Consider the following 22,264-nt stretch of genomic DNA (forward strand, 5'->3'; position numbering starts at 1 on the left):
CCACATAGAAGCCCCTTTGGTTTATTTTTAGTGTCCCTGATTACTTTAGCCTGATTAAATGTCTTGCAGATCTTTGTTCCTCTGTAACTTTTAATAGCAGGATATCTTGTCCTTTTGTTGACAATGCTATGAGCATTTAATGATGAGAAACCTTTTACCGGAGACTGTAGTTGGGGTACAGCAGGTGGGGGCCCAGGCAGCTGAGATGGAGGCCCAGGCAGCCAAGGTGGAGACCCAGGCAGCCGAGGTGGAAGCCCAAGCAGCTGAGGTGGTAAGCCAAACAGCAGAAGCGGAGGCCCGGACAACAGGGGCGTAAACACTATTAGTTGCATATGTAGCCTTACTAACTGGGACGGTGGTTGGAGCACAGTTAGTTGAGGTGGAAAGCAATGCAGAGATAGCTGTGCCCATAGGCTAACTAGGCTAATTAGTTGTAGCCAGTCCAAATCACTGATGTTTGAATTAGGTCCAGGATTTAGTTCTATATCACCAGCCAAAAGTAGCATCAGTATAAGTTTCAGAATCTCCAGGGACAATTGTAGTGTATTTAATTGTTCATGTTTACCTGGGGGTGGTCTAGCATGACCAAAATCCAAGAATCTTGTGAACAAAAGATGTTGACTCCATTTGGCTGGAAAAATGGTATAATTATCCAGCTTTCTTGGACATGTCGAACTCCACAGAAGATAAAAATGTATAAAAACAAAAAGACAAGTTGATGTCAAGATCCAGGGGTTTTTAGATGTTTTTTTAGGTGTGTTTTTTGGCAAAAGTACAGGACCTGCCAAGCTGTGTGTCTGCACCCTAGCAGCCATCTTGAATCATTTTTGCCCTCCGATTGGAATTGAAATCTGCTCGATATTGATTTCTCTTGTTCTGTTTTGCTATATCCATTATTGGGTCTTGTTAAGCACTTTGTGATTTTACAGCTTGAAAGGTGCCATATAAATAAAGTTTTAACTTACTTACTTACAAACAGGGTGAATATCTGGTCCAGTGGTCCACAGCCAGGACATGAGTCCACGTGAATCGAGAGTGCATTAAGGAGTGACTGTGTCTGTTTTTTGTTCCTGCGTTTGTACCGAGGAGTGTTTGGACTGTGACATTCAAGAGCTGGTGTTCTCTCTTGGTGAGGTGAACAACATCTTCAGATTAAATTATAAACTACATCCAAAAGGAAACATTTTCAACCTACCATAGCAGAGTTAGAATTAACCTGTGTTTAGTGTTTGGTTAAACTGTATTGGGGTTTGTTAAGGCTTTGGTTGACATTTGGTAAAAGTGAAAAAGCTAAGTGAGACCGTTCCTTTAAAATAAACACGATGTGTGAAACGCATAAGCTGCTTCACAGGACACATTCACACTTACAGTTACATAAAAATGTTTAATTCAGCTGCAGAAAAATGTTTCTTATCAGATTTTAATCCTTAAAATATGTATGAGAACTGCACGAGTTACAGACGGACGGGTTAAGGCACAAACACTATTTCATGATCTTCAGACTGAGGGAAAACCATCAGCAGGAGAAGAACAGATGGAGGAGGAGGAGGAGGAGGAGGAAATGTATTTAAATTAATAATCATCTTCCTCATTGGGTTGTCATGGAAACAACATATCTATCTGCGGGCTCCTGTGTGTTGAAACCTGCTGAGTACCATCTGACACACACGCACGTTGGACAAAGACCAACATTTCTGTGAGAGGGGAGGAAACGAGGCGTTTTTGTGAAACCAGAATCAGAATTTTCATCATATCATTATATCAGCAGTCTTAAGCAGCAGTAATTAATTTGGGAATACCTTGAGATTAAAATCTCTTTTTCAATCTGACCATTAGAGCACACGGTTACAAAATGAAAATTCAATTTGAATTCAATCGAGGATGAAAATTTCTACTGTGAACAGACAAAAAAATAAAACCAATCATAACGAGCAAAGAATCCAAAAATATTTCACTTTTTCTTTTTCAGAACTTACTGAATGATCTTGGAGGAAAGGAGAAAAACATAGCAGATATTTCCCCGACAGGGATGACACAGGTCGACCACCATCACACTGCCCGCTGCATCGGCGTGTCTGAACTGGCTGACTGTCACTTGCTGTTTGATCGAGGTGATGACCTTTGGTTCATTTTCAGAGCAGACGGTTTTCACCCAGCAGTCTCGACTCTCTTAGAGATATTTTCACTCACTGTTTGAAGGCATTAGGATTCTTTCTTGGAGAAGACTGGCGGTGAGTCGTTTAGTTTACTAAAGAAATATCACACATTGGAAGTCATCTGTGGAGAAAATTTCCCCTTCGTTATCCTGTTTTTTGTTTTTTGTTTTTTCACCAGGAAAGCACAAACATCACTCCACTTCCTTCACTTTTCCCTGAATTAAAACCAAACACTCCATAGCCTGTGACATGTAAACTCTGGGCTAGAAATACAGATGGCACCTCTGAAAGCCTGCCAGTTTACAGCACTGACCCATAATGCACTGCACACATCATGATGGCACTCTGCTAGTGGACTTTCGCAGGCATAAACATCCTCCACCTACACCTGAACATGGTGGTTTCTTAGCAGCTGTCTGACCGTAAAGGCCTGATTCACACAGTCTCCTCTGAACATGTAGAGATGTGTCTGCTACTGGAGCTCTGTGTGGCATCTATCTGGGCTCTGATCTGAGCTGCTGTTAACTTGTGATTTCTGAGGCTGGTGATGAATGTATCCTCAGCAGCAGAGGGGACTCTTGGTCTTCCTTTCCTGGGGCATCCGCATGTGAGACAGTTTCATTGTAGAGCTTGATGGTTTCTGCGACTGCACTTCGGGACACATTCGGAGTTTTAGCAGTTTTCCAGACTGACTGACCTTCAGTTCTTAAAGTAATGATGGGCTGTTGTTTCTCTTTACTTAGCTGATTGGTTCTTGCCATAATATGAATTCTAACAGTTGTCAAATAGGGCTGTCAGCTGTGCACCAACCTGACTTCTGCACAACACAACAGATGGACCCATTAAGAAGGCAAGAAACTCCACCAATGGACCCCGACAGGCACACCTGTGAGGTGAAACCATCTCAGGTGACTATCATGAAGCTCACTGAGAGAAGGCCGAGGATTTGCAGCACTGTCAACAAAGAAAAAGGTGTAATCTAAAATGTAAGACATGTTTAGAGTTATCAATGCTTTCTTTGCTACATAGTTCCATATATCTTGCTTCATATATTTGATGTCTTCAATTTGTATCTACAATGTAGAAAGTAGCAAAAATAAAGAAAAGAAATCAAATGAGAAGGTGTGTCCAAAACTTTGACTTGTAGTGTATACATATACATACTCACATATATTTATATCTAAGCTATCTAAATAATATTTCTTCTACCTTGTGTATGTTTTGTGTATGTGTATGTTAATCACAACAACAGTTGCTCCAAGGTGCTTTATATTGTAAGGTAGACCCTACCTTGGCTGTAGCTCAGGTGGCAGAGCAGATCAGCTACTAATCAGAAGGTCGGTGGTTCGATCCCAGGCTGTCTCCTGGCTGCATGCCAAATAACCTTGGGCAAGATACTAACCCCGTGTTTGCCTACTGGTGGTGGTCAGAGGGCCCGGTGGCGCCAGTGTCTGGCAGCCTCGCCTCTGTCAGTGCGCCCCAGGGCAGCTGTGGCTACAATGTAGCTTGCCATTGCCAGTGTGTGAATGTGAATGGGTGAATGACTGAATGTAGTGTGAAGTGCTTTGGGGTCCTTAGGGACTGAGTAAAGTGCTATACAAATACAGGCCATTTACAATAATACATACAGAGAAAAACCCAACAACACTGATGTAAGAGCCAATTAAAGGTTAATTTTATTGGTACTGGTAAAATGATTAGAGGACAAATATATATGTTTGATGTTAAGAGTATAATTCTAGTTGATTTTAAAATACTGTTTGTTAAATGTATAGAATAGAGAAGTGCAACATTCTAAAGCGCTTTTTAGTATTTTGGGCTTCCGGCGCACTGTAGTTACGTAGTTGAGGAGTTGGATAAGCTGGAAGCGACACAGTTTTTTGACTGAGTCTTGCCATGTAAACTAAAAGTGTCAATAAACATATTGTTTGCAAGAAGGATACTTGGACTTGCTCGCGTTTCAATGCATGTTGCCGGACTGACTCCTAACGGCGGTACAGAAGAGTGAAATAGAGACGGAGTGCCGCCGCTACATAAGTCAAAAAACTAGCTTCACCGACATGTGGAGGATCGGCTGCACGGCGCTCGGACGGAAGGGAGCAGCCTAACGGAAAGTAAGAGGCACTGCTTAAGGATGCTGGCACCAAACCGGATAATTCTTTGGATTATTCTGTAGAAGAAGGTAACAAACTCTCTTATTACTTCGTGCAGTAAGAAGAAAAATACGTTTTTCGGAGGCTTGTTAAGTCTGGTGGAAAACGAAAGTGAAACTTAACTGCGTGCTATCGTCAAACCCGATCTCTTTTTTCTTTCTTTGTCTGTGGGACTGCATGTTGTAAAACAAGATTTGATGCGGTCTATGCGGAGTTTTTGGCATGTTATGAAGATGGTTTACACTATGTCTATTAAAGATTCTAAGCAGAAGACAAATAGTGCATGCTACTTGAGCCAATAAACCCCTGCAACTTATAAGATGGCGGAGGAAAGAGCGGTGGGAAGAACATGCAAGTTAACAGAGAAAGCTTTGGAAGAAAAAGTACACAGATGGATTGCCTTAAGAAGACGAACATTAGGAACAATCACAGGCAAAATAAAGGAGATAAAGATAATGATGAGTGATGCTCAGAACCTTCAAAATGTGAATGAAGTAATGGAAAGTGACTTTGCATTGGCTCTGAATGAGTTTCACGGTCACAATAACCAGGTTAAGAGCCTTTTGTCTGAAGAAGAAAAAATATTTGACCAGGACAATTGGTTTGAGCCCAAAATGACATCTATAAGAGAGTTTATGCAAACAACAAAGAAATGGATCGCAGAGGATCATAAGCATATGATTCCAAATGAAGCTGAGCAGCAGGAGCACATTACAGATGACTTGGAAGAAGCTGTTAACCCAGATGACAGCGCATCACAGGTTGGAGCTAGAAAGGATGCACTTCACAGCTCGCGTGGGTCTCAAGTCAGCCGAGCATCTACAACATCTAGAGTTTCCTCCACTCGTGCTAAACAGGAGGCAGAACACGCAGCCTTGCTGGAACGAGCCGCAGCATTGAAGAAAAGGCAAGAACTTGAGTTGGAGTTGGCCAGGATTAGGCAACATCTTGAGCTGGAAACAGCAAGAGTCAAAGCGGAAAAGGAAGAGTTAGAGTTGGAGACTGCATTAGCGGAAAGTCAAGCAAAATTAAAGGTGCTCAAAGAATATGAAAGATCTGAAGATGGTCTGAGCAGTTATGTGTCAATACAAAGATCGCAAGGTCGAGGAGTTAAAAAGGAAAGAGTTGGCATAATGCTCCCACAACAAGCTGATGTGAGTAGTCACGCTAATTCACAAGTGCAAAACTCACAGGTACCACTACTGTCTCATTCAGTCTCCACTCATGGGCTTAATGCTCACGTTGACAGAAGTGATGATCTATTGTCAGTCATGCAGAAACAGAATGTAATCACTGAGTTACTTGTGAAACAGCAGCAGTTGGCTCAGTTGCCATCAAAGGACATTCCTGTTTTTAAAGGTGATGCACTACAGTATAAGGCCTTCATAAGAGCCTTCGAACATGCAATAGAGCAAAAGACTGATAACGATCAAGATAAGCTGTATTTTTTGGAACAGTTCACTGCTGGCGAACCACAGGAGCTAATTCGCAGTTGTGTACACATGACTCCTAGCAAAGGTTACCGTGAGGCCAGACGGTTGCTACATAAGCACTATGGAGATGAGCTAAGGATCGCAAGCGCATTCATTGAGAAAGCACTCAAATGGCCGCAAGTGAAAAATGACGATGCAAAGGCATTAAATGCCTATGCTATGTTCCTGACTGGCTGTCGCAACACCATGGAGGATGTTGAATTTTTGGAAGAGATGGATAATCCAACCAATCTACGCACAGTGATATCCAAGCTGCCCTACAAAACCAGAGAACGTTGGCGCGTAGAAGCATTTGAACTCCAAGAAAAGAGGGGCAAAAGAGCAAGATTTGCAGATTTGGTGAACTTTATAGACCGCCAGGCTAAAATAGCTATGGATCCACTCTTTGGTAATATCCCAGACAACCGTGCAGCGACAAGTGGAAAGACTGACCAAAAGGAAAAATATCCAGCAAAGAAGGAGTTTCGAGGAAGCAGTTTTGCCACCAACATTTCCGCTGAGAACAAAAGACTGCAAAAAACAAACGTTAAAACTGAAAATTCAATCAAGACAGTGAGTGCCTTTGAGAAGCCATGTTTGTATTGTCAGCAGCCTCACACTCTTGCTTCTTGTGGCAAGATTAAGAATCAACCAATCCAATCCAATCCAATTTTATTTATAAAGCACTTTAAAATACCCAGCACAGGAACAAAGTGCTGTACAGAAAATAAGTTAAAACAATAGAATAACAAAAAACAGCAAATTAAATAAATAAAACACATAAGACATAAAATTAAAACAGCCCTATGTTAAAGCAAAAACAAGATAAAACAGCATCGAATCACCTAAAAACAACTAAAATAAAAATAAAAAACCAACATCTCACGTGGTGTCAAAGGCCAAGGTAAAGAGGTGGGTTTTCAAGAGTGACTTAAAAACAGATAAAGAAGTGGCCTGTCTAATCTCTAAAGGAAGCTCGTTCCACCGTTTGGGAGCTGCTACAGCAAAAGCACGATCTCCTCTAAGTTTACGCCCAGTCCTGGGTATCTTCAGGAGCAGCTGATCAGCTGACCTGAGAGAGCGGGTGGGTGTATAAGGCTGTAGCAGCTCAGAGAGATAAGATGGAGCTAGGCCATGGAGAGCTTTAAAAGTAAATAAAAGAATTTTAAAATGAATCCTAAAAGAAATGGGCAGCCAGTGAAGTGAAGCTAAAACAGGGGAAATGTGCTCAAACTTTCGAGTGCCAGTTAAAAGACGAGCTGCGGCATTTTGCACCCTCTGTAGATGACTAATATATAATGCACTGACCCCTATATAAAGTGCATTACAGTAATCCAGCCGAGTGCTAACAAAGGCGTGGATCACTGTCTCAAAGTGCTGCCGTGAAAGAATTGGCTTTATTTTTGCCAGCTGCCTGAGGTGAAAGAAGCTAGATTTTACCACGGCCTTAATTTGATTATCAAACTTTAGATCACAGTCCACTTTGACCCCCAGGTTTGTGACAGTTGGCTTAACATACTGTGCCAGGGAATCTACATACACATTGGGGGTCTCAGTGGGGCTGCCAAAAACCATCACCTCTGTCTTTTTATCATTGAATTTTAAAAAGTTAACAGACATCCAAGCCTTAATGTCATCGAGACACTGAAGTAATGGCTGTGTAAGGTATCTGCCTTTTTTCTTTAGAGGGACATAGATCTGACAGTCATCAGCATAAAAGTGGAAAGCAATGCCGTGCTTTCTCAGTACAGAACCAAGAGGAAGCAGATATAAAGAGAAGAGGAGGGGGCCTAGAACTGAGCCCTGTGGGACACCACACAAGAGGGGAGCGGAGGACGACGCATAGTCACCAAGGCTGACACAAAAAGTTCGCCCCGTCAAGTAGGACCTGAACCACTCCAGTGCTGTGCCCCTAATGCCCACCCAGTGCTCCAAACGAGAGAATAAAATGGCATGATCCACGGTATCAAACGCAGCTGTCAAATCTAAAAGCACAAGAACAACACAGTCCCCAGCATCAGTCGCTAAAAATATGTCATTAAAAACTTTTAAAAGGGCTGATTCAGTGCTATGAAAGGGTTTAAAACCAGATTGGAAAACCTCTAAAACATTTTGCTTTTCCAGGAAGGCCATTATTTGGCTGTAAACTACCTTTTCAAGAATTTTGGAAAGAAAAGGTAGTTTGGAGATAGGCCTGTAATTTGCAAGAACCATAGGATCAAGAGCAGGTTTTTTAATCAGGGGTTTGACTACTGCATGTTTAAAATCTTTAGGGACAACACCTGACATCAGACTATGGTTTACCAGCTCAAGCACCAAAGGACCAACTGTAGGTAACACCTCTTTTAAAAGTCGAGGAGGGACAGCATCATTTGGAGACCCTGCAGGCTTAAGATGACCAACAGTCTCCACACAAAGAACGTGTGGATTTCTTAAAGTCAAAGGGACTCTGTTTTGGATGTTTGGTTTATGGGCATCTCAGCAAGTTCTGCAAGCGCAGAATGGAATGTAAAGAGTGTTCACTAAAGCACCCAGACATTCTGCACATGGGGAAAAAAGAAAGTTCTGTGGAAGCAGAAAGGAAGGATGTTACTGATGGTAATGAGGCACCTTGTGCTCAAGTTCCTGTCAGTCAAGAGACTTGTGGGCTTACAGGGGCCGGAGAAGAGGAGTGTGTGCTCTCTATAGTACCAGTCAAGATTAAATCTAAAATGAGTGATAAATATATAGAGACATATGCCTTTTTGGACCCGGGAAGCACGGCAACATTCTGCACGGAAGATCTACAAAGGAAACTGAATGTTAAAGGAAAGCCTACACGGATACTTCTAAGTACCATGAGTCAAGAAAAACCAGGAGAACAGAAACTCATGAGCAGTTTTGTTATATCAGACCTGGAAGTGTGTGGGTTGGAAGATTCCAAGTTCGTTGACTTACCCAAGGTGTTCACTCACACTAGTATACCTGTGAGTAGTGGAAACATACCCAAGCAGTCAGACATCCAGAAGTGGCCTTATCTACATGAAGTGAGGCTACCAGAGATAGAGGCTAATGTAGACCTGCTTATAGGAGCCAACTGTGCAAAAGCAATGGAGCCATGGCGTGTCATTAATGGACAAAATGGAGGTCCTTATGCAGTGAAGACCACCATTGGTTGGGTTGTGAATGGACCCATAAGAAAAGAACTAAATGACTCAGAAAACAAAGAACCACATTTCTCAGTGAGCCGAATCTCCTTAGTAGAAGTTGAGAAGCTACTGGTCCAACAGTATAACATCGATTTTTCAGAACGTAATTATGATGACAAAGAGGAAATGTCACAAGAAGACAAACAGTTTCTACGAGCAGTAGAAAAGACAACGACCTTCGAAAATGGACACTATAACATTGGATTGCCACTTAAGAATGAGAATCTTCAAATGCCAAACAACCATTGTGTTGCGGAGCAGCGGATAGCATGTTTGTTCAGGAAGTTTAAGAAGAATCCTCAGTTTTTTGAAGATTATAAGTGCTTCATGGAAAACATCATCACCAGGGGCTATGCAGTTCCAGTGCCAGACCACCAGTTGAGCCGTGACGACAACAGAGTGTTCTATATACCACACCATGGGGTGTATCACCCGAAGAAGAGAAAGTTACGGGTCGTGTTCGACTGTACGGCTTCATACCAGGATATGTCTCTAAACAAGGAGTTACTGCAGGGACCGGATCTGACTAACACACTGGTGGGTGTTCTTTTAAGATTCCGTGAAGAGCCAGTAGCGCTGATGGCAGACATTGAATCAATGTTTTTACCAAGTCAATGTACCAGAAAGGGATGCTGATCTTCTTCGTTTTCTCTGGTGGCCAGATGGCAAGCTGGATGAGCCCATGAAGGAATATAGGATGATGGTGCACCTCTTTGGAGCTACTTCCTCACCAAGTGTCGCCTCATATGCGCTAAGAAGAACGGCAGAAGATCACAAGGAAGAAGCATCTCCAGAAGCTGTTCAGACAGTCCTGTGCAACTTCTACGTAGATGACTGTCTTAAAAGTGTAGCTACAGAAGAGGCTGCAGTGAAATTAGTCAGTGATCTTTGTGCTCTGTGTACCAGTGGAGGGTTTACATCAGGGGTGCCCAATCCCAGTCCTCGAGAGCTACCGTCCTGCAGCTTTTAGATGCATCCTTGTTCCCACACACCTGAATCAAATGAATGGCTTGTTATCAGGCCTTTGCCAAACATGATGGCATGCTGAAGAGATCAAACCATTTGATTCAGCTGTGTTGGAGTAGGGATGCATCTAAAAGCTGCAGGATAGTAGCTCTCGAGGACCGGGATTGGGCACCCCTGGTTTACATTAACAAAATGGACAAGTAACAGTAGGAAAGTGTTGATGTCAATTCCTGAAGAACACAGAGCCAACGAGGTGAAAGATCTGGATCTTAGGCATGACACTTTGCCAGTTGAGAGAACTCTAGGTGTACAGTGGAACACAGAAACAGATAACTTCACTTACACTATAAGGTTGCAAGACAAGCCAATGACACGAAGAGGCATTTTGTCAGTCATTAATTCAATTTATGACCCTCTTGGCTTTCTAGCACCAGTCATCTTGCCTGCAAAGCTTTTGTTGAAAGATCTCTGTAAAGAGCAGCATGGTTGGGACAAGGAGATCAATGAAAAGCATGCAAAAATTTGGAAAAAATGGAAAGAAGACATTGTACTCCTCTCCAACTTCCATGTGAGTAGATGCCTAAAGCCTACAGGTTTCGGATGCACTGTTGTTGCGCAGTTGCACCATTTTTCCGATGCTTCAGATTACGCATATGGAACTGTCTCTTACCTGTTGATGGAAAATAGACAAGGCAAGAGACATTGTGCCTTTCTCATTGGGAAATCCAGAGTTTCTCCGCTCAAGCAAGTCACAATTCCTAGGCTTGAGCTGACTGCAGCAGTGATTTCAGTGAGGATGGACAGATTACTGCGACAAGAACTTCAAGTTCCTCTGCAACAATCAGTCTTTTGGACGGACAGCACAACTGTGCTTAGATACATTGATAGCGAAACATCTCGCTTCAAAACATTTGTTGCAAATAGAGTTTCACTGATTCGAGAAGCAACCAAGCCATCGCAATGGAAGTATGTGACATCGGCAGAAAATCCTGCAGATCAAGCAAGCAGAGGCTTAAAAGCAAAAGATCTGTTGGAAGGAGGTTCATGGATTCATGGGCCGAACTATCTTCTAGATGAAAACGAATGGCCAGAACAGCCAGTGAGAAAGAAGGAAAACCTTCAAAATGATCCAGAAGTCAAGACTTCAGCAACGGTTAATAATACTGACAGTTGAGGAAGGCATGGAACCAATGAAACGTGTGATAGACTACTATTCGGACTGGAATAAACTGAAAAGAGCAGTAGCCTGGATAGTGAAGCTAAGGAAGGTGCTGTGGATGTTAAAAGAAGAAAGAAAACAGTACTCAAAAATAGTCCAGAAAAACGAAAATGATCCTGAAAAGCAAAAGTTAAAGTTGCAAGGGCACATGAGGACATTTAAATCTGCAATGGGACAGAAAGCGCTTGCTTTGGAGGATCTTGAGGCTGCCGAATCAGTAATTGTTCGTTTCAGCCAGAAACAACATCATGGAGAGGAGATCAAAATCCTACAGAAGGGAGGACAGCTCAGTTGTAGCAGCCAGCTGTTCAAATTAGACCCAGTTCTTCGGGATGGGATGCTGAGAGTTGGCGGCAGACTCAATAAATCAGGCTTGCCAGAAAATGCTAAACAACCAGCAATTCTTTCTAAACACAGCAAAATCTCTGAAATCATTTTGAGAGACATCCATCAACGAACTGGTCACTGCGGTCGCAATTATGTGCTGGCACAATTGCGATGCAGATATTGGATTCCTCAAGCCAATTCGGCAATTAGAAAGATAATCAACAAATGTCAAACTTGCCGTAGGATTTCTGGAAGGGTTGGTGAGCAGAAGATGGCAGACTTACCTGAAGACCGTCTTCTACCAGACAAACCTCCGTTTACAAACACTGGTGTCGACTACTTTGGCCCATTTGATGTCAAGCGGGGCCGGGGTACTGTCAAAAGATATGGTGTCATGTTTACCTGCCTCACTCTCAGAGCTGTGCATATTGAAGTTGCAGACAGTCTTGACGCAGACTCCTGTATCAACGCGATTCGACGTTTCATCTGCAGAAGAGGTCAAGTTACCATCATGAGGTCAGATAACGGCACAAACTTTGTGGCAGCGGAAAGGGAGTTGAGGGAAGCCATTCAAAGACTGGATAACGACAAAATAGAAAGAGTCCTACAACCAAAAGGTATAAAGTGGATTTTTAACAGCCCGGCTGCTTCACATCAAGGTGGAGTTTGGGAGAGACAAATTCGAACAGTGCGTCGAATTCTCAGCGCTCTCTTGAAGGAACAAGTGCCAAATGAAGATTGTCTTCATACAATAATGTGTGAGATTGAAAGCATCATTAATGGCAGACCTCTCACAAGCGTCTCAGAAGACATAAATGACGTTGAAGCTTTAACGCCGAGCCATCTGTTGCTGCTTAAGTCACAGCCCCTCATGCCTCCAGGTGTCTTCAACAAAAATGATGCATACACCAGAAAAAGATGGAGACAGGTTCAATATCTAGCAGATTTGTTTTGGACCAGATGGACTCGTGAATATCTTCCACTTCTGCAGGAGCGCCAGAAGTGGCTGAAACCAAGAAGAAACTTCGTGGTCGGAGATCTTGTGCTGCTGGTGGACAGTTCTTCTCCACGCAACTCCTGGCTCATGGGGAGAGTGGTTGAGACGCTGCCAGACTCAAGTGGAACAGTCCGAAGATTGAAAGTAAAAACTAAAAGCAACATCCTGGAAAGACCTGTTAACAAGTTGTGTCTTCTGGAGGAGGCTTCATCCGAGCGATGAAGAGAAAGAATGTTTGTTCATGGACATTACAATTAGGTTGGCTCTTAATGATTAATGTGTAAGTTAGTAATTGTTTAGTTCTCTCGCCTAACCAATTAGGGGCCGGATGATGTAAGAGCCAATTAAAGGTTAATTTTATTGGTACTGGTAAAATGATTAGAGGACAAATATATATGTTTGATGTTAAGAGTATAATTCTAGTTGATTTTAAAATACTGTTTGTTAAATGTATAGAATAGAGAAGTGCAACATTCTAAAGCGCTTTTTAGTATTTTGGGCTTCCGGCGCACTGTAGTTACGTAGTTGAGGAGTTGGATAAGCTGGAAGCGACACAGTTTTTTGACCGAGTCTTGCCATGTAAACTAAAAGTGTCAATAAACATATTGTTTGCAAGAAGGATACTTGGACTTGCTCGCGTTTCAATGCATGTTGCCGGACTGACTCCTAATGGCGGTACAGAAGAGTGAAATAGGGACGGAGTGCCGCCGCTACAACTGGGAAGGAGAAACTCCCTTTAAACAGGAGAGCCAGAGATTAATAACAAGAGTGATTCAGTGCAGAGAGGTCTATTAACACATAGTGACTGAAGAAGAAACACCCAGTGCATCATGGGAATCCCCCAGCAGCCTACACCTATTGCAGCATAACTAAGGGAGGATCCAGGGTAACCTGGTCCAGCCCTAACTACATGCTTTAGCAAAAAGGAAAGTTTGAAGCCTAATCTTGAAAGTAGAGATAGTGTCTGTCTCCTGAATCCAAACTGGAAGCTGGTTCCACAGAAGAGGGGCCTGAAAACTGAAGGCTCTGCCTCCCATTCTACTTTTAAATACTCGAGGAACAACAAGTAGGCCTGCAGAGTGAGAGTGAAGTGCTCTAATAGGGTGATATGGTTCTACAAGGTCATTAAGATAAGATGGGGCCTGATTAAGGGAAGCATGTATAATGTAAACAGAATTGGTCCTAGCACTGAACCCTGTGGAACTCCATAATTAACCTCAGTGTGTGAAGAGGACTCTCCATTTACATGCACAAACTGGAGTCTATTAGATAGATATGATACAAACCACTGCAGCACAGTACCTGTAATACCTACAGCATGTTCTAATCGCTCTAATAGGATATTATGGTCGACAGTATCGAACGCTGCACTGAGGTCTAGCAGGACAAGCACAGAGATGAGTCCACTGTCAGAGGCCATAAGAAGATCATTTGTAACCTTCACTAAAGCTGTTTCTGTGCTGTGATGAGCTCTGAAACCTGACTGAAACTCTTCAAATAAGCCATTCCTCTGCAGATGATCTGTTGGCTGTTTGACAACTACTCTTTCAAGGATGTTTGATATAAATGAAGGTTGGAGATTGGCCTATAATTAGCTAAGACTGCTGGGTCTAGAGATGCTTTTTGAGTAAAGGTTTAACTACAGCCAGCTTTCTGGGTATGAGAACCATGCCTGAACTATGTGGGACCCGATGTCTCTAATATTATGCTACAAGGATTTTCTTGAGTGTTCAAACTACATATTATCACTGGGACCGCAGGTATTGTATTGTTTCGATGGATCTGAGCTTTTGTTCTGTGTTTGGTTTTTGATTTGTTTCTTTGTTTTTTGTTTTGTCTTTTAGTGCCATGAACTGTACACCATATTATATTATGTAATTATGGGTTGTTTGTAAAAATGAAAACTAATAAAAATATTGTTAAAAAAAAAAATACAGCCAGCTTGAAGGCCTGTGGTACATAGCCAATTATTAGAGATAGGACTTCTTTGAGCAGTCTTGCATAGTATTGTTTGTAGGTATGCTGCGTGTATTTATTTACTCCTGCCCTGCCATCTACTTTGCTACTGTACAGTGTGAATTTCACATATCTGGGAATAATAAAGACTATCTTATTGTATCAATCATCAGCTGTTGTTGTAATTATTTTATTGATATTGTTTCAGTGAGTCTCTTATGATGGCTGAGTGAAAATACTTCCCCCTGCTGGTTAAAGTCAAGTACTAGACACGAATAAAGACAGTTTTATTCTGATTAATTCTAAAATGATTCTTTTTCAACTCATATTTAAACTCTGAGAAACCCTGATATCAGCATTATTAGTCATTATTCATCATCACTAAGACATGATTGATACTTCTGATTCATCTGATCTGTTTCTTTTTTTAATTTCACCTTAATTTTACTGACCTCTTAACTTGCTGACTTTCATATTGAATAGATAACTAATGGGTTATAGGTTTTTGTGAAGGTGTTCTATTATTGTGTTTCCTGGAAATAAAAATAAACAACTGGCAGTCTGATTGGAAAGCTCTTTTTTTATTGATCATTTCAGTTTGCTGTGTCTGTGCTTCATACCATGGATAGTCAATAACTGATCAGATTTGATTGGCATTTGTTTTATCAGGTCAGCAGATTATTTACTTGCTGCTTCCACCATTCTTGCTCCTCTGGTCTCCATAATGATACAAGTAATGGAAGTTGGCTCGCATGTGCTGGGTTTCCATGGAAACCATCACTCTGCTCCTGTCTACAGATGTGTTAAAACCATGATGGCGAAACATCCCGCTCTGCAGCATTAGCTCCAAAATCTGACGGGATGTCGCTGCAAAGCAAGTCTGGAACACAGAGACGTTTAAATAACCTCAAAACAACAGTCGCCTCAAGGTGCTTTATATTGTAAGGTCGACCCTACAATAATAGACACAGAGAAAAACCCAACAATCATATGACCCCCTATGAGCAAGCACTTTGGTGACAGTGGGAAGGAAAAAAACCTCAGGCAGAACCAGGCTCAGGGAGGGGCGGGGCCATCTGCTGTGATTGGTTGGGGTGAGAGAAGGAAGACAGGATAAAGACATGCTGTGGAAGAGAGACAGAGCAGGGAGTGCAATGCAGAGAGGTCTATTAACACATAGTGACTGAAGAAGAAACACCCAGTGCATCATGGGAATCCCCCAGCAGCCTCCGTCTATTGCAGCATAACTAAGGGAGGATTCAGGGTCACGTGGTCCAGCCCTAACTATATGCTTTAGCAAAAAGGAAAGTTTGAAGCCTAATCTTGAAAGTAGAGATAGTGTCTGTCTCCTGAATCCAAACTGGAAGCTGGTTCCACAGAAGAGGGGCCTGAAAACTGAAGGCTCTCCCTCCCATTCTACTTAAATCAGACGGCTCGATCATGACTTTAGCATCTTCAGTGTATCAATGATTTCATTTTAGATTTTATTCACATTGCCTTCTCATCAGTTACCAAAAACATACCATAATTTTTCCAGGTGAACATTTAAAATGTATTATATAGGGGCTTTATTTCTTTCTGTCTCTGTCTGTTAAACTCAGTATATTTCAGGTTAGATTCTTGGTGTGAAAGTGTAAATAATGTAAGTAGAAGCATATCTAACTGTATCTGCAGCTCACCACGTTAGATAAAAGAAAAACAAAAAAATCAATCAATCAAAATTTATTTATATAGCACATTTTAAAGACCGAAGTACACCAAAGTGCTTTCCAGTAAAATCATGATACAGATTTAAAAAAATCACAATATAAAATATAAATTACAGATATAAATAAAATAAATAAAATATAAAATAATTACATAATCTAAATGCAAAGCCAGATGTAAATTACCCTAGTTAGCCTTGAATGCCAGGTTAAACAAATACGTTTTTAGATGTGATTTAAAAGACTGAATGGAATCTGATACGCGAATATGAAGAGGAAGAATATTCCATAACCTGGGTGCGGCAACGGCAAAGGCACGGCCTCCTCTGGTCTTCAGCCGAGACCTAGGTTGCACTAAGAGCAGTTGGCCCGATGATCTTAGTGCCCTCTGAGGGCTATACAGACAGAGGAGATCAGCTAGGTAGTCAGGTGCCATATTGTTTAGGATTTTATAAGTAAACAATAAAATTTTAAAATCAATTCGATATTTAATAGGAAGGTTGCCGGAGGTTTCTTCCTGTTAAAAGGGAGTTTTTCCTTCCCACTGTCGCCAGAGTGCTTGCTCATAGGGGCTCATATGATTGTTGGGTTTTTCTCTGTATCTACTGTACAATATAAAGCACCTTGAGACGACTTTTGTTGTGATTTGGCACTGTATAAATAAAACTGAATTGAATTGAATCAAGTTTTAGCGTTATTTTGAAACGAGTATTGTTTATACAGAGTTTGTAATTGCAGAAAAATACTCCATCCGTTTTGGGCAAGTCATTTTTGAGGAGGAAGCTCAGAAAACCCTTTGGTGCTCAACAGGTAAAGAGATGATTCCTTTGAAACTGATCAGTCTTGTTAGTGGGTTTGAATGGAAAGGCTCTGCCTGAAATGGAACAGCATACATTTATCCATCCTTTTGCCACTGACTGTCTATATTTTAAAGCACGGACATGCGATATTGCAAACACAACATGTTTTCACATAAGTTAGATCCAACTTCAGTTCAAAGCAGATTATTACAGCTTCAGTGATTTAAGCTGACAATCCCAGCGCTCCTGTCTGGCTCTCTGAAGGTCCTGACAGCAGCAATCCCACCACAGTTTCTCCAAACTTCCACACTACTCACTGTTTTACTTTGTTAGGTCACGGTCTCCTGTTTAAGGTCAGGTCTTTCCCTGATTACACTCACACATAATTACTGTCCTTTTACATTTCCTGAAGGAAACATTGGATTATAATCTCCTCCTGCACTTTGTATTTGGCTTTAAGGAATCTTCTATAGAACATCTAAAGTCTGTGTCTTTACCTGAGGAACATCGACAGGTTCCAGAGGAAGAAGTGCTGTTAATCAGCTGATTAAAGTACCTGCTGATGTCATTAGATGTAAATCTGTTGATCTGTTGGGTGGTCATGTCACTTACGACTGAGCATACCACAGACGAGTTTTTCCTCTTTTTCCTCTTCTGTCTGATTTAAAAACTTTGCAGGAGAGTCTCAGTGTCCAGGTCAGAGTTTACAGTGGTCAGAGGTCATACACCTCAGAAGCTGACAAGTGTGAGCAGTCTGAATGAAGACAAGTGGCACACTGATTCTGAGTGTACTTTATTTTGAAAGTTTAACATACGGGAAATTGAAAAGAGCATGATCAGCAGACTCACATCTCAATAAAAAAAGAAAAACTAAAACAATAAATAACTGATCAGTATTTCACTATAAAATAAAAAAAAAGGTTCACATTTTACACAGTCAATAACATCATCATCAATGGGTGGGCTAATAGGAGGGGCTGGGTTGTTACTGCCTGTGGTGGGGCTAATATTGGCAGGGCGATAGGGGGCAGGGCTACTCCTGCAGCTACAATTTGTATTTACATGCAGTCGACTTGTCTGTTTAAATGTCACTTTAGAGACCACGCCCACAGTGATTTCACAATAACCGTGGTGACCACAACATAGTCGATCATTCAGCTGATCAATAAAGTCCTCACATGAAGAGTTTGAAGAACAAAGTTCAAATATCAGAAATACATCTTCATCTTTTCCACAAACACAAGTCAGCGTTCAGTTATACATCAGAAATGTTTGGAACGGTGAATCATTTCTTACTACAATCATCTCCTCTGATTTATTAACTGATTGGTTTCTCCTTGATCTCCGATTTGTTTGTGATTGGGTTCTAATTGGTCTCTGACTGGGTTTTCATTGATGTGACTGGTTTCACATGGATCTCAGATGGTTTCTAATTGATCTGACTGGGTTGCATTGGCTCTCCAAATGGTTCTGGATCTGACTGGCTACTCATGGATCTGTGATCCGATTTCCCATTGATCTCTGATTGGTTTCTCATGGATCTTTGATTAGGTTCTGAGGTTTTTGTCTCTCAAAAAAAAAAGAAGAAGAAGAAAGCAGTCTTCCAGCTGACTGGTTGGTTGAGATCCTGAAAAACAACACTGTTCAATGAAAAATTGTTACCAGACCTCCTCTGAGCTCTTACATCACTTCCTGTGGAGAGACGTCTTCACTGGTCGAGTAACTCGCTAGACTAGCCGACTATTCTGCACAAAGCCTATAGGACAGACAGAGAGGGAGAGTGGAGAGAGAGAGAGACAGGTGGACAGGCAGGCAGATACGTTAGAACAGACAGAGTGAGACAGACTGCTGCTGAGAACGTCAGCTAACCCTAACACCACCATTTTATAGCAATAGTAATTAAAGCTGCAAGCAGTGATGGGAGGGCCCTCGCACCCCGCCCCGCTGAGCCATGCTGAAAACCTCCTATACCCACCAGGTGAAAACAGAGAATCCGACATAACCATATGTCACACTGTATATAGCATGCGTGGGAAACACAGACTAAACTTTCACCCAGATTGGATGATGGTTCTATCCTACTGCGTATTTCCTGTTCCCAGTAGCCGAAACTCTAAATATAGCTGACAAATAGCATATCACTGTGTTCAAGCCTAGACTATCATCATGCCTGTGAAGGTTGGGAGAAACTGGAAAACGTATCCTGGAGTTACAGCAGCGTTGTGCTTTGTGGTGAATGATAAAAACCCGGTGTGCTGCCATGACTGCAGCACTTCACAACAACTAAAAAGCTTCACAGTTTAACATCACCAGATCTTTTGATTCCACTCACCAAAGATCCCGTTGATCTGATCAGGGCCCTAGAAGGAGTTTGTTAAAGTACGAGGCCTGAAAATGGCAAACTTCCTGTTTGATTTAGAGTTGTATATATTGATGTTGCACATGAGGCTGCCAAATTTCAGACTCATACATTAAAAATAGTGCAGAGACTGCGTGTTTGAAATTTTGCAGGGGGCGCTGCGGAGCCATTTTCCAACAAGTGTTTAGAGCTACAGACCTGGAAAGCGGACTCACATGGACGTGTGTGCCAAATATCACGAGTGTTCAAGCTTTCCAAGGCCCTCAAAAGCTGCTTCCTGTTTCATAGTGAATCGCGATGGCACCAGATCGCTCGGCTCAATGAAACTCACAATTTTCACAGTGAAACATCTTGAAACATGTCTGTAAGTGATAGCAAGTCTGTGCTTCATGGCGAAACACAAAAATTCACCATGCCGCCAGGGTCATGCCCACTGATGAAAGCTCACAGTTTTCAATGTATCCCAAGATCAACTCCTTAACCCAAAGTGCAGAACATGCAGTTTCCTGTTCCCTGTAGATGGCACTGTGACCAGTTTCAAATATGGCAGCTGAAATATGTTCATTTCAACAAACGAAATAGGCCCAGGTCTGTAGTTTAGACTGACCAAATATTAAGGTGAACCGATAAAATCCCCAGGAGGAGTTGGCAAAAGTGCCAGGAAATTGCCAAAATGGCATCTTCAATTCAAAGTTCCTGTTGGGTTTGGGTTTAATTGGCCCGCAGACTTCTTCGATCATCTCAACATGTTACACGTGTGTACCAAATTTCATTCATGCAGCTCAAACCATGTGCTGGTAGTACTATCCAAGGTGAGCCATTCCCGACTCTCTGTATGTCAAACCAATGAACCATGAACATTTTCGCCAGACCTGACGAACATGCAGAATTTCATTTGTTCTTGAGCAAAGACGTGAAATAATAATAAAGGGAGCAGACACTCGGGCCCTGACAGGAGGTGAACTGAAGTTCCTCTGCTGTTTTTATTCGTCTGAAAATAATCATGTTGATTTAAAAAACAGATTACAGTTTGAACTAAGTTTTTTTTTTTTCAGATCATCGATCAAGTGAGAAAATAATCAGCACATGAACCAATAAAGGTGAACTCTGGCAAGTTTATCAACGATAACATGAACATAAAACGCGAAACATAAAAAACGACAAACAGAACGCACTGAATGAATTGTGTAAACTTCAGCTGACTTCTGGTTTAAGGCATCATCTCAATTCATTAATTACTGTTTCAGCCCAACCCTGGATATCAATATAGTAGACGTATAGCACGATAACATCCTCGCCAGTGCTAACTGGCTAACAGTCCTCTCTGATTGGACGTATCACAAAGATCTGTTTACTCGTTAACAGAGAAGCTGCTGGATTCGAACAGAAAAAGGCAAAACATCTCATCCCCTTTTAAATGAGGTAACTATGACAACTGTGCCGGCGTTTGAGCGCAGTCTTCTCAAAGCCACAACAACCCCACAGTCCTCCCTGGAAAAGCTGCAGTCTGATGATCGCTTTCAGTCTGGCTGAATGAGAAAACGACAGTTCGGCCTCCAGCTGCGTCCACACTCGACGCAATTCGCTCATTGTGAATTACAGACACTTCGGGGCCCCGGGTGACTCCTTAGTCACTTAGTATCAATCAGTCGTGTTCTTCACTCACACTGGTAGTCACTTTATTTCCTGACTGGGAGGTAGGAAAAGTTTATCTTGGGTTTAACTCAAGATTCCAGTCGCTTATTTTGCCTGTAGTCGCTTGAAGTCGTGGAACGTCATTTGCTTTCTGCAGCCTGTTTGCCACGCCACTGCGATCGCTTCTAGTGTGGACGTAGTCTAAGCTAAAGGTGTTGTTAAGAGATCCGCTTTCAGATTATTTGTCACGGCAGTAATAACGTAATATAGACAAACTTTAATAATTCATTCTCACTGACATGCCTCCCTGAGCATCCTCAGGAAATCAACTATTGCAGCAGCTGCCAAGGCTATGCTAAAAGCTAAGGCCTGAGGTTATGGTATGCTAGCAGCTAACTTAGCAGAGAGTTGCAAACTTTAATCCTTAAACATGTCATCGTCTGGAATATTAAAACCGAAGTAACCAAACATTTGAAAAAGTCAACGTAAAAACTGAAATCTACAAATGACACTAATCCAGATTACCGATCCTTTTGTTTTTCTCCGTTTCAGACATTACTGTTCAGACTAAATATCTTTCCAAGTTAGCATTAAATTAGCATTACACAAAGAAAACTGATCATCATCGGTGTCTGATGTGAGCCTCAGAGACACACCTGCCCTGGAGTTGTACAGGTGTGTCACACAGCTCAAGTTTGGCACACAGACAGGCAAAGCACAGCAAGGCAGGCTGCTGTTACCATAGGAACTAGCACGGTGACATTCATGAGTCAAAGGTCTGAGGTCATGTGACCCGACCTGGTGTCAGGTGAGGTAATTTAAAGGTCATTGAGAGGTCATATGTAGGTCATGGCACCTTTGGCGCTGCTGTCCAGGAAGACTTTGATGTAAGAGGTTGGCACATATCCCTCCTCCTCCAGGTTCCTGCGCACTCGGGTCCAGCCGTCACCCTTGTCTTCTTCCACCACAGAAAGTAGCTCCCCCTCCAGCATCGACAGAGTGCCCTCATTCTGACCTGAGGATGATCAACAACATGCTGATACCACAGAGAAACAGAAGTGTTTCACCTGGACCACACCAGAGTGGCTCGCCAATCTCACAACCAATCAGAATGGATCATTGCTTGAAAATTAGATCTGCAAAATACACTTTGACTCTAACGTGGAAATCTGAGTCTATCTGAGGAGATTCATCTATCAACGAAGCTTGTTACAGGGAGATAAATGAACTTTTCTGGAGTTTTGGCGCTGGGCTGTTGGATTTCGGTGATTTATATGAAAACATGTTAACTATGTATTAATTGCATTGCATGTATAACTTGTGTGTATCT

At 42.0% G+C, this 22,264-nt stretch overlaps 1 protein-coding gene across 3 annotated transcripts in view; it reads right to left on the reverse strand.

Annotated features, from left to right (window-relative positions):
• Window positions 1-17,717: 17,717 nt before the first annotated feature.
• LOC309718647 (formin-binding protein 1-like) overlaps window positions 17,718-22,264 on the reverse strand; it is a 38,077-nt gene continuing 33,530 nt past the window's right edge. For all 3 annotated transcript variants that reach the window (XM_082554093.1, XM_082554095.1, XM_082554094.1), the window contains 2 exons: window positions 21,791-21,949; window positions 17,718-18,696 (listed from right to left, as the gene is read on the reverse strand). In XM_082554093.1, the coding sequence (XP_082410219.1) occupies window positions 18,668-18,696; window positions 21,791-21,949 (188 nt within the window). In that variant the 3' untranslated portion in view covers window positions 17,718-18,667. The remainder of the gene's footprint in view (window positions 18,697-21,790; window positions 21,950-22,264) is intronic.

This window comes from Aulonocara stuartgranti (genome assembly GCF_965226115.1).
Source record: "Aulonocara stuartgranti genome assembly, chromosome: 12".
In the NCBI taxonomy this organism is placed as follows: domain Eukaryota; kingdom Metazoa; phylum Chordata; class Actinopteri; order Cichliformes; family Cichlidae; genus Aulonocara; species Aulonocara stuartgranti.